Source organism: Microtus ochrogaster, chromosome 8 (genome assembly GCF_000317375.1).
Source record: "Microtus ochrogaster isolate Prairie Vole_2 chromosome 8, MicOch1.0, whole genome shotgun sequence".
NCBI lineage: Eukaryota > Metazoa > Chordata > Mammalia > Rodentia > Cricetidae > Microtus > Microtus ochrogaster.
The window spans coordinates 39,833,650-39,846,467 of NC_022015.1; the positions used below are offsets into that span (position 1 = coordinate 39,833,650).

General features: G+C 52.7%; 1 protein-coding gene across 1 annotated transcript in view; it reads left to right on the top strand.

Moving 5' to 3' along the window:
• Rin1 (Ras and Rab interactor 1) overlaps positions 1-1,740 on the top strand; it is a 5,503-nt gene extending 3,763 nt beyond the window's left edge. Inside the window, exon 10 of the mRNA XM_005351705.2 lies at positions 528-1,740. Coding sequence (XP_005351762.1) covers positions 528-977 — 450 coding nt within the window. The 3' untranslated portion in view covers positions 978-1,740. The remainder of the gene's footprint in view (positions 1-527) is intronic.
• Positions 1,741-12,818: the final 11,078 nt, after the last annotated feature.

The window sequence follows — 12,818 nt, forward strand, 5'->3', positions numbered from 1 at the left end:
AGGATGCATCCCCTTTAACTTCAACCTTCTCAGGATGCATCCCCTTTAACTTCAACCTTCTCAGGATGCATCCCCTTTAACTTCAACCTTCTCAGTCTTGCTATGGATCCAGACTTTGTAGCCAGGCCCCAGATTTGTCCCAGCTCTATCACGTTTTTCCTGTGCCTTGGTTTCCTCATCTCTAAAATGGGCACCTGGGCTGCACGAAGATTAGGTGCACTGGTGAATGCTGGAGGTAGTTCTAGGTAATTAGCCCAGGAAGAGTTAAGCAGAGTCTTGCATACAGTGGACTCCTCTTGGGCATCTTTTCAGGATTCTGAAGCTCCCTCTGGGCTGGTCTTGTACCTATACCACTAGCCCAAATACATTTCTCTCTGTCTCAGTGTCCCATCGGAGCTCACGAGGCTCCTGCCAGTTCATTTTACCACGAGTGTGCACCACCCCGCCTTGTCCCTTCTGCTCTGGAGAATAGCTGAGGACTATTCTTGAATAGCATAGCTGAGGACTTATTCTTGTCTTCTGCACAGCACCTCCTCCGAGTAGCCTACCAGGACCCCAGTACAGGTTGTACCTCCAAGACCCTGGCTGTGCCCCCGGGGTCTTCGATTGCCACCCTGAGCCAACTCTGTGCCACCAAGTTCCGAGTGACTCACCCTGATGCATTCGGCCTCTTCCTCTACAAGGACCAGGGCTACCATCGCCTGCCTCCTGAAGCCTTGGCCCATAGGCTTCCTGCAACTGGCTACCTCGTCTACCGCCGGGCAGAGAGGCCTGAGACCCAGGGGGCTACAACAGAGAAGGCAAAGGCAACCAGCAGGAGGCCGGAGGCAGGAGCATGGGAAGAGGAGAAAGGGGGCCTGAACAGTGAGGGGGAGTCTGAGACAACTGTTGACCAAGGAGGCGAGGACCAGGTCCAAGGAGGCCATGGGCAACCAGAGGAGCCAAAGGCAGAGGGAAGCCAGGCTGCAGAAGAGTAGCCAGAAAGAGCCAGGAGGGCTACCTGGGCCTCCAGAAGCTTCTCAATTTGCTCTTCCCAGCTGCCAAGCTTCCTTCACCTCCACACCCAGTTCTCTGTTGTGTCTGCCACCACCTCTAACTGATCTTTATGAGTCCATCTGCTGGGAACAGGGGGCTGACCACAAAGACTAGGGCAAAGTTAAGGGAATTAGGAGACTCCAAAACCCTGTGTCCAAGGCCCCTAGCCTTGGCTTCTCCCTAGCCCACAGGAACAAATGTGTCTGGGAAGGGACAAATCCATCTAATAACCAACTCCAGCACAGGGAGAAGGTGTTCCTGACTTCTTTGCCTCTCCCACTGTCCGTGGGCACAGGCAGGATTGCTGGAGCTTCAAGACCCTGAACAGCTCCAATCTCTCCTAGTTCCAGAGGTCAGGGAAGTGGCAGAATGATAGCAAAGGTCCCCAAACAAGTGGCTCTTCCCAGAGGCAGTGTCCTGGCCTGCAGAGAGGGGATATGAGTACTGCAGGGCTCTGGAGTGACCCAGGCCCCCCGTGGATGGTTGATGGCTAAGACTGGGCAGGGGAAAGAGGAAAGGACAGGTGTTGGCAGCCGTGCTGTTCCTTAGAGCAGCTGCCCCCACCAGGCAGTCCAGAGATAGTTGTTGGCCTGGAGGTCAGGTCACAAGAGAGAAAGCACCTATGTTCCAGCCTCTCTTTAAGATCAGAAACCTACTGAGGCACTTCAGTATTTCTGGGGAATTAGACCCTGGGAAGTTTCCAGAACGAGGGGTTCCACAAACATTGTGCCTGGAAAAGCCTTTGTGATTCCTGGATAAAAAAAAAAAAAAAAAAAAAAAAAAAAAAAAAAGCTTGACAATAAGGCACAGAATAGAGTTTGTGAGCCCCATGGCAGGTAATTCCCAAGATGTCCTAGCAAACTAGCCCTCAAGGCCAGGGCTGCAGGACCCAGAGGGAAGGCGGCAGCAAATCTGAGCAGAGGAAAATACCCACCAACAGCCACAAGAGGGTGTGCACTGCCTAAGAAGCTGCAAAGGGTGACACACACACACACACCCACCAGGGAGTGGGAGGGGTGGGGATAAAGAGAATTTAAGAGCCACAGAGCATAGGCGGTCACTGGCCTTATACTCTGACAGCTGTTGACAGCCTGGGAAATGCAGGGCAGAGGCCACTTGCTGTCAGAGATTCTTAGGAGAGAATTGTTTCCAGACAAATAAGGGCTGCAGTCAGTTTCAGAGGTGCTCCCGGGGCCTCTGAGCACAAGGACCACATGCTGTGGACCCTGACTTTCAGATCCACATTTAGCCAGTGTAGGACTCCAAACTAGGCCACCAATGTTCTTTCTTCCCCACTTCATGCCTCTTGCCAGCAGGGGAAAGTCCGACTGGTCTCTAACATCCTGGCTAGGGGGAAGATGGTCTCAGCTCCTTTAGCCTCTCTCCACCACCCTGAGGCACAGACAGGGTTGCTTGGGGATTGAAGGCCCATATCAAACAATATGGCCCTTTGTTCCATGATGCCTTCCCTTCCCTAACGCTTTGTACAGGATGGAGCACTCCACTGGTGCTCAATAAATGTGTCCACCGACTGAAGCTTGACCACCAGCAGTGAGGGGCAGTGAGGGACTGGGGTGGGCTGGGTGGGTTGGGAAGGCTGTTTCTGGGAATGAGACACAGGATGTGTGGCGCTCAGTCCCAGGGGAAGGACCTGGAATGTCTGCAGAGGATGCTCTGAGAACCCCAGGGGCAAGATACAGAGCTGATCTCATGGGAACCAGGTCTCCAAAACCTCCACAGGCCCTGCCTTTTTGTGCTCAGTTCTAATTCTGGGCTCCTAGAATTCAATGTAGATCCAGCAATGGCTTCTTCACTTCCAGGGCCTGCCTGCTGTCTGGACTTTTTTAAAATCTGATTACCCACCGATCAAGGTCAAATCAGTACAAGCACAGGTTGGGATCAAGGAAGATATACCAGGCAGGTTTGGTGATAATATGCCTGTCTGAGGTGTCTCCACCTGATCTTCCCCTTCCTGATGTCTCCATTTTATAAACTATGAACCTGAGGCCTTCTTCAGGAAAGTGGCTTGTTACAGAACAGAAAACTCAACATACACCTTCCAGAGAGAGAATCATCGAATCATACTCTTCACAGACTGAGCCATGGGTGCACATCTGTAATCCCAGCACTTGGGAGGCTGAGACAGGAATCGGTTCAGGGTCATGGCTGTATAGTGGAAGCCAGCCTGGGTACATAGCAAGACCCCATCTCAAAAAAAAAAGCCGGTGATGGTGGTGCATGACTTTAATCCCAGCGCTCGGGAGGCAGAGGCAGACAGATTTCTGTGAGTTCGAGACCAGCCTGGTCTACAGAGCTAGTTCCAGGACAGGCTCTAAAGCCACAGAGAAACCCTGTCTCGAAAAAACCAAAAAAGTGGGTTTCTATGGTATAGAGACAGTACCTGTTCTGTGATCTAGGGGGTAACTGGACCACTACATTCCAGGGAACGCCACCATTCTTGCTGTCTTCCTTGTCCTAAAAGGCAAGGCTCTGAGATGTTCCTCATCCAGAGCCCACTGCTGCAGTGCAGGGACACTGGCTTGGGTGCCTTAAAGCAGACATGCCGCTTGGCGATGTTGCATTCGTCATTTAAAGTTTGTGTGAGTTTGTTTATTGTCTGTCTTCCCCACTGGCACGCCAGAGCCATGCTGGCCTTCTTCCCAGCAGGCCTTCAAGGACCTAGAACAATGCCTGTGCCGGAACTGGCACTTGTAAAAATACATGCAGAATGATGCAGGATGCAGGAAGACTTCAGCAGAACCCGTCCTCTCTGTGCCGGGTGGCACACTCTCTGCCCCTTCTACCAAGGGCTGTGCATACCTCTTCAGCCCCACGGTAGGAGCTCCCCTCCCCAGGTGCTGCCAAAGGAAAGACTGTCCTGCTGGTGGTCAGGGACCACCAGGCTTCACTTGAAAGGGGGTCAGGGGCAGGGACCATCAGGCATCACTTGAAAGGGGGTCAGGGGTAGAGTGAGGAGATCCTGGCTGCCTGGTTGAGGCTCGAGAGCCCGGCTGGGCCAGAGCCTGGTCATCCAGACTCCCTCTGACCCACCCTCCACATCCTGCTGTGGCCTTATGAGCAGTTCACACCCACAGCTTAGAGCAGCACTCTCTGACCCACATTCCAGTGCTAAGTGAGACTGCTGTCCCGGTGGGTACTACAGGGCCAGGCACCCCCAAGGGTAACAGGCACACCCAACACCACCTTGACACATATGACACAGGCCTGTAGTGACACAGACTTCTTTTTTTTTTTTTTTTTTTGGTTTTTTTTCGAGACAGGGTTTCTCTGTGGCTTTGGAGCCTGTCCTGGGACTAGCTCTGTAGACCAGACCAGGCTAGTCTTGAACTCACAGAGATCCACCTGCCTCTGCCTCCCGAGCGCTGGGATTAAAGGCGTGCGCCACCATCGCCCGGCAATGACACAGACTTCTTGACACAGGCCTACCTATGCAAAAGTGCCAACAACACCCACGTCCTCACTCAGTACAGCTACATCCATGCTCTGGAGACAGACTACAGCTTCTTCCTACTCCAAGTCCTGGAAATGAACCCCCCCCACACACACACACATGATTTTATCTACTTCCTACTCCATCTAAGGCCTGGAGATGAACCCCCCCTTCACACCACACACACACACACAAACACACACATATGATTTTATCTACTTCCTACTCCATCTAAGTCCTGGAAAGGAACCCCCCCTTCACATACCACACACACACACACATGATTTTATCTACTTCCTACTCCATCTAAGTCCTGGAAATGAACCCCCACCTTAACACACACCACACACACACGTTTTTACACTTTGGAGCATATACAGGAGCTCCAATCTCAATCTCCTAATATCTGGCCTACTCCTGCCTCATTCCCCCACCCAGCCCCTTGTGGGCCCCCTGAGGACACTGAATGCTGAGAAGACCCCTACAAGGGTGTGGTGACCTCACGGGCTAGGCAAGAGCTGAGGCAGGCAGGCTGGGCGGGGCAGCCTGAGCTCATCAGATTCCAGCCTGATTCACAGGAGGAACTGGAGGATGGGGACCGGCACTGGCCCAGGAGCTGGGGCTCTGGGGGCCTGAGTGGGCTTTGGATCCAAGTGTCATGGTGATGGCCCTTCCTGAAGGGTGCCCCCTGGGTGAGACTTAGGCCCCTGAGCTGAGCCGTGGGATAAGACAATCAGCCTGCCCTCCAGGCTGGGACACCCTCACCTCCCCCCCACCCCAAACCTTCCCTGGCCTTAGCAGCTGGATGTCTTTAGCTGGGGAGGTGACCTTCACAGTCCTTCTTGAATCCTCCAGGCTCAGGCTGGACTCTGAAGGTCGGGAAAGGCCAGACTTGTCTGGTCCCATTGCGTGGGGCTGATAGGGTTACAGACCCGTGCTGCCCTGCCAGGCAGAGCCTCTGCCAGAAAGTGAGAATGCAAATGCACCGCTGCCCCAGTGCCTGGGATGTTTTCTTGCTGAGATCGAACCCTTTGCTCCTGCCTGCCATCTCCAGAACTTGTGTTCCCAACTGAGGGATGCTTACAAGAGGTGGGGGGACCAAGCTGCCCAGATCCAGCTGCGGGGTGACAGGAAAAAAGATGGGGGCAGGGTGAGGGTACAGGAAGTGCCTTTCTTGGAACTCTGCACCAAAATAGCCCGTTCCATCCCTACTCTGGGTCTGGTGTCCCATGGGGGAGGTGTGTGTCACCAAGGAGACCCTCGCTGGGGAGGAGCATGAACTGACCTCAGTCTGGCTTTTGCTTGCCAGCCCCCATCCACCCCTACCGCAGCCTGGGCTCCACTTTGAAGTCTCAACGTAAATATCATGTCTGCTCTGGTTCTCCTTCCTGGCCTGGTCACAGACCCCAGGCCTGGCTTCCACCCCAACCAGCTCCTGGGACACAGCACAGGGAGAGAGGAGGGAGGCTAAACCCCCCGGGGCTGGTTTCAAGACAGAGACACTGCTACACAGATGGGGAGAGATGAGAGGCATAGAGCAGAGACACAAGGGAAGCCGAAAGCAAAGAGACAGACCCCAGGCTGACAGGGGACAGTTCTTTGGGCGGGAGATCCCTGAAGAAATGGAGACCCCAGACACAAAGGAAAACAAGGGCTTAGGCAGAAGAGACAGAAGCAGGGATCCTGGGGGACAGTGAGAGGCCAGGAAGAAAGGCAGTTGGACAAAGAAGGGACAGTAAGAGCCTCCGGAGCAAGGCCAGAGGAGGGGTGCTGCCGAGATCAGAGAGACCGGGACTAGGGTAGCTGGGGAAGGATGTGGCACAAAGAAACTAGTCCCTGCGTCAGTGGGACCAATCATCCTTGTCTACCCAGGCCTGGGGGGGGGCGGGGGAGGTAAGAGCCTAGCAGTTGGGAATGAAATTAGAAAAGTACTCAACAGGCTAGCGTTGGTGGTGCAGACCTTCAATCCCAGCACTTGGGAGGCAGAGACAGCAGATCTCTGAGTTCGAGGCCAGCCTGGTCTACAGATCTAATTCCAGGACCCTAGGGCTGTCACACAGAGAAACCCTGTCTTGAAAAAAAAAAAAGGTTTGCCTGTACAACACAGGCAGGGCTGTCCTCTCTAACCAAGACACAGGTTTCAGGATTCCTTTCGTTGAGGACAGATGTGGCCAGATGTTCAGGTCAGGCATCTGCTAGGAGAGAGAACTGGGCTCCGGGCTGGATCCAGACTGCATACTCCAAGGCGTCATTTGCTTCCTTCCCAGCTGTGGGCCCAGGTGTGGACTTGCTAGGACACCCAGCTGTGCACATGTTTAGCCATGCCAAGGCTGTGCAAATACATGTGTGTGCACATGCCCGTGCACGCAAGCACATTATCCTGTAACCACAGGCACTCAAACTCTTCATTGACAAAGGCCCCCTCCACTGTCGGCTACCCCCAGCTGTCAGAATTCTTTGGCCTCAGGGATGCTGAGGAGGGCCAACACCCCTTCTTCCCAGTTTGAGTTCTCCAAACCTCTGTCTCCCACCCATCCTGTCCCCACCAGCAGCATGACCCCCTCCCTGCAGGGCTGTCTTGCCAGAAGCACAGAGGGAGTGGCCCCAACAGTGGGGAGGGGAGGAGGTCACAAATGTACCCTTCCCTCCTCTGCGACTGCCCAGGGTAATCCTCTCCCACCCACCCACCTTGGCTCCCACCCAAGACTGGGTGCCTCCCACCCTCTCTCAGCCCTTCCTCCCGACGGCCTCAGAGCTGGGGTGGTTTAAGAAGAGTTTAGACAGGGACTGAGGTGGGGGTGGGGACAGAAGAGAGAGAAGGGAAAGAGGTGATTTGTACACAAAGCAATGTGCTGGCTCAGCGGGCTAGCATGCCAAGGCTCTTCAGGATGCCTGCCGGGGGAGGGGGGAACCCCCCAATCTCACCCAATCCCCCCACCCAGCTGTTCCATGGGGCCCCTCTCTGGGCCAGCCATTCTTTAGGCCGCCTTCCCCCTTTCCTTCTGAGTCCACACATTGCATCCCATCTCCCTTCTGCTTCCCCCGCCCCCCGACAGGTTTTCCTGAAAATGTGGTCTTCTGTTTCCATGCCTGTCTTCTCCAGAGCATCTCCCATGTGGACCTCTATCAGCAGGAAGACCTGGCCTTCTGGCTCCCACTGTGAGCAGAACTGGAGATGGTACACCCTGCCACTCAGTTCAGACAGGAGGGAACACTGGCCTCGGGGCCCCAGCAGAGAACACAGTTGTGTGTGGGGACTCCTCCCATTTGTTTCTCACAGTGGTAACCTAAACTGTCCCCATCTTGGACTGCCGTCCTGCAGGGACGTGGAGACCATTCTCAGCACGCCACTCATGAAGGTGACCGGCAGTGACAAAGCAAGCAGCCTTCTTTATATCCTGCATATGTCCTTTGCTTATATCCTGCATCTACCCAAGCATCTAAACATTTTATAAACCAGGTGGTGAAAGCCTGTAATCCCAGCACACGGTGGTGTAGGCAGGGAGATATGAAATTCAAGGTCGTCCTTAGCTGCATGATAAGTTTGAGGCTAGCCTGGTATATGTGAGACTTTATCTAAAAAAAAATTTCCATAAGTACATCTACCTGGCCGAGCGATGGTGGCGCACGCCTTTAATCCCAGCACTCGGGAGGCAGAGGCAGGCGGATCTCTGTGAGTTCAAGACCAGCCTGGTCTACAGAGCGAGTTCCAGGACAGGCTCCAAAGCCACAGAGAAACCCTGTCTCGAAAAAACAAAAAAAAAAAAAAAAAAAAAATACATCTACCTGCCTATCCATCTTTCCATTTACAATACATACATACATACATACATACATACATACATACATTGGTCTAGCCATCCATCCATCCACCCAACAACCCATCCTCCCTCCTGACCATGAATATTCATACAGCTGTGTGTGTATGTGTCAATCCGTGTACCTATCATCTGTGTATCCAACCATGTCCACAGCCATGAGCATGTCTAGCCATCATCTTAGTATCTGTCCATCCTCCCATGCATCTATCCATCCTTCCCCTATGCATCCATTCACATATCCACCCACCCAAGCTTTAATCGTTCGTCACATCAGCATCTTCTCTGCACTGTGGGTGAAACAATATGAATCACACTCAACCAGAACAGCAGAAAACTTAAACCAGCCGGCTCTCTAGCTCCTGATCGCCAGATCCTTGGTGCTATACTCATGGTGTTGCCCATTCGAACTATGAAGGAAAGTTCTTGGGCAACTTTCACCCCACTTCTCCCAACCTGGAAGAGGGCTGGGCACCCAAGTATGTCTCTCTTACTCTTATTTTGATCCACAAACCCTTTAGGTTTGTTGAAGCCAGAGGTGTTGCCCTCATCCCCTTCTCAGCCCCTATCCTGCCTTGGCTGCCCTCCATGTAGAAGAAGGCCTAGCTAGTACATCTGGAAGTTGGCCTTTGACCCTCTTCCTTCTACTTCCTTTGTCTGCTCCCCCAATCCTTCACTCCACTGAAACTGGGGTCTTGACCTCTGATCTGACCCACCCACTTGCCAGACATCCTAGAGCCTCTTCTTGGACGCCCAGCACTGGCCATTGCCCGAAGCATGACTGGGCTCACCACACCCTTGGACCGAGCTCAGAACCGCCCCCAAGGAACCTCCAGAGGCTGCCTCCCCCAGCCTGGCCCGCCCTGTAGCCCAGCTCTCCAGCCAGATCCCTTCCCTTTCCCAGATGATTGCAACAGTCTCCTAACTGGTCCCTGGCCTTGGGTTCCCTCCACCCACCATCCACCAACCACGGAGTTCCCTCGCCATGACTCTGTTCCCATGGCATCCACAGTGGAGCTCCAGCCTCTTAGGGGCAGCTTCGAAGCCTCCCAAGCCAGGCCTCTCCTCCTTGCCTGATGTTCTCTCTCTGCTCTCCACCATTCCCCTCTCCAGGCCAGGCAAGGAAGTTCTTTGCATCCTCCAAACCCATCTGAGCTCTGGCTCCAGAGCTAGCCTTCGGCCCAGGCCATCTTCCTGGCGTACTACCTCCCAGCCTCTGCTCAGAAGATAGCACAGGTGCTGCCGCTGAAGACAAGTAGAGTGGGAATCAGGAGCTCCAGGTTCCAGGCTGAGTCCTGCCACTAACTCCCTGTAAGACTCTCAAAGCTTCAGTTTCTCCATCTACAAAAAGACAAGCACACCACCAGGAGAGTCCTGCTTCAAAAGGGTAGCTAGCAAGTGTAAGTGCCGAGAGCAAGCAGGCTTTGGATCCAGGCACATCCCAGCTTCCCAGTGGCATCTTCAGGAGCCAGGTTCTTCCCTGCTCTGTGTTCATTCAGCAAGCCCCTACCACCGCAACCTTTTAGTTTATTTATTTATTTATTTATTTATTTTAAGACAGGGTTTCTTTTATTTCCTTCCTTCCTTCCTTCCTTCCTTCCTTCCTTCCTTCCTTCCTTCGTTTTTCTGAGGCATGGTTTCGTTGTGTATCCCTGGCTGTCCTGGAACTCTCTCTGTAGACCAGGCTGCCTCTGCTGGGATTAAAGGCATGCACCACCACCTGGCTTCACCTTGAATTTCCACTCTCAGTTTCCACCTCTGAAGCGATTTCAGCCATGTACCACCAACCCTAGTAACATATTCTTACTAAGCAAAGTCTCTGGGCCTGGAACTTTCCAGGCTCTGCGGCACAGTAGGGAACATGATGAGCCTGCTACCATGAAGCTCACAGTCTCCCAGGACAGAAGTTCTCCACTGGGCACGTGACATTTGGCAATATCTGCAGATTCGTTTGTGTTGTCCTAACTGGAAGAATGCCAAAGTCAGGCACAGAACAAACCACTCATAACTACTATCTAGTCCTGAGTATCCATAATACCAGCCACAGGTGAGGGATTCTGGCTGGATTCGGGTCCTAAGAGACTTAACAAAGAATATACAAGGACAGAGAGTAATCAGTGAGGGGTGGGAGGTAGGGGGAGTGGGAGAGGGGAGAGTTGTGTGGGGGTGTGGTCAGGGACTCTGCTGACTCAGCTGAGACTTCGTGAAAGGTAGAGCATTTGGATGCTGCAGGAAAGAGAGCGAGAGAATTACAAGGCTCTAGATAGGAGATGAGCAGTGGCTGGGACGGACGGGAAGGGAAAGGGGTACTGTGAAGTGCTCACACTGTTGATGCACTTTTTGAAAATGATGTTAACGGGAAGTGCTGAGTTCCTGGACAAGGGGTGTGGGAGAAAGAGGAGTGAAGGATGAGCTCAAGGTTTGGCTCCTGCACCAATGGAAGGATGGACTCTGCTCTCCTGAGAAGGGGAGTGACCCTGTATGCTTTCAGCCCAAGGCTTCCAAGCATAAGGCAAATGCTGTATAGACGGTGGTTCTCACAGACTGGCTGTGTCCACAGGGCCAACCTGGGCACTCTGAGATGGTTAGTGAAAGTGGCTTTGCTCCCCTCTGGCGTCTTGATTTGCTCAGACTACTGAACATTTGTCTTGTGCTCTGAAGTTGACAGATAGGGAGTGCTGTGACCCAATGGTCCGGCTGGGCTGCAAGATGTGGACACATTTATCCCCATATGTAATGCGAAAACTGGAAGCCAGGCATGGTGGCCCACACCTGTAACCCCGATACTGCTGCACAATAAGACCTGGACTCAACAAAAGGGAAGAGGGGGAAGGAAAGGAAAGGAAGAGAAGAGAAAGGAAAGTGAAATAAGCAAAGGTGAGGAGAGGAGAGCCTGTGTGGTGTCACACACTCCATCCCAAAAGAGGCAGCTGGACCTCTGTGAGTTCCAGGCCAGCCAGAGTTATATAGTGAGAACCAGTCTTAAAAACAAAGACCAACAAAACAAAATGACATCAACAAAACGGGGTTGGGTGGGGTGGAGCAATAAAGGCTCAGAGACAGACTCTGATTCACACAGATCAGCAACAGAGTGATAGCATCTGGACCAGGGCAGTGTCCCAAGAACGAATCTCTCTCATCCATGGCTCAAAAGGTTTTCAGTGCTAGGAATCCAACCCAGGACCAGACGTTACTCTGCCACTAAGGCACATCCCCAGCTGGCTCAAAAATCTGCTAAAAATATAAAGCATAGATGTTAAAGCCCGGCGTCAGGACTGGGCAGAGCAGGAGTTCAAGGTCGTCCTTGACCAAGTCCAGCTCAGCCTACGCTATGGGAGACCTTGCCTCAAAAATCATAAACAAGGGCTTAGAAAGACGGCTCAGCAGCTAAGAGTATTTGTTGCTCTTGCAGAGGACTCAGGTTTGGGTCCCAGCACCCACAGGGTGGGTTGGTTTACAACTGCCTGTAACTCCAGTTCCAGGAAATTTGATGCCCTTCTCTGACTTCTCTCTGAGGGGCACCAGTTTTGTACACGGAACAGATGCATATATGCAGCAAAACACTCATAAACAGAAAACAAAATTCGAAATATTAAAATAAAAAACAAGCGTATAAAAGGATTACCTGGTATTGGGTGGCTGTAGTTCCAGGACAGCCAGGGCTACACAGAGAAACTCTAGCTCCAAAAACAAAACAAAACAAAATATTAATAATGATAAAAATAATACGAATAAATAAAGAGTAAATAGAAAATGCAGGCGTTAATCCTTCAGACAGAGTCTCAGGGGCCATCCTGGGTGCTTGGTCCAGTGCACAAACTTCCAGAGGCTTCTAGGAAGGGCAGAAAGAGGACCCGGGGCAGGAAGAGGACTCTGGCCAGGCAATGCAGCAGGCCCTGGGAGCAGGGAGGGCAACATGATGCCTGTGTCATACATGCCTATCCCAATGTGTACCCCATGCCCATACATGGCCTTGCACGGGTCCCCTCATAAGCAGCCTGCTTGCCCTGCATATAACCCAGCCTCTACTTAGCCCAGAATCCTGCACCCTGCCCTCTTGCTGCAGGAGCCCAGAGAGGCATTTCCTGTTTGGGGGCTGCCTCCTCCCCCTCTAAGTCCAGGTTCCCAGGGCCCCTGACTGAGGCAGGGTAAGGAAGCGAAGTGGCAGTCCTTGGCCTCCTCCTCACTCACTAACCCCTAATGCTGGTCCTGTTGGAGCCAGAAAACTTGGGAGTGAGATAGGCTGAGCAAAGGGGCTCATCAAATACATGTCTGGTTGAGATTCTCCATTCTCCGCATGGGGGTTATCAAGTTGATTCTCATGTAGGGCCTGGCAGGAATGGGAGGAGCTTCATAGGTTAGATCATTTAGCATGCCACATCATCCTTGCCCTTGCCTGTCCACCTAAGCGCATAGCATGTCAGGAAGACTGCATGTATGAGACTGGGGTTTGGCCGCCTGAGACAGACAGGGTGTCAGAGAGGATGCTCTTGCCAGGAGTTGGAAGAGGAGTC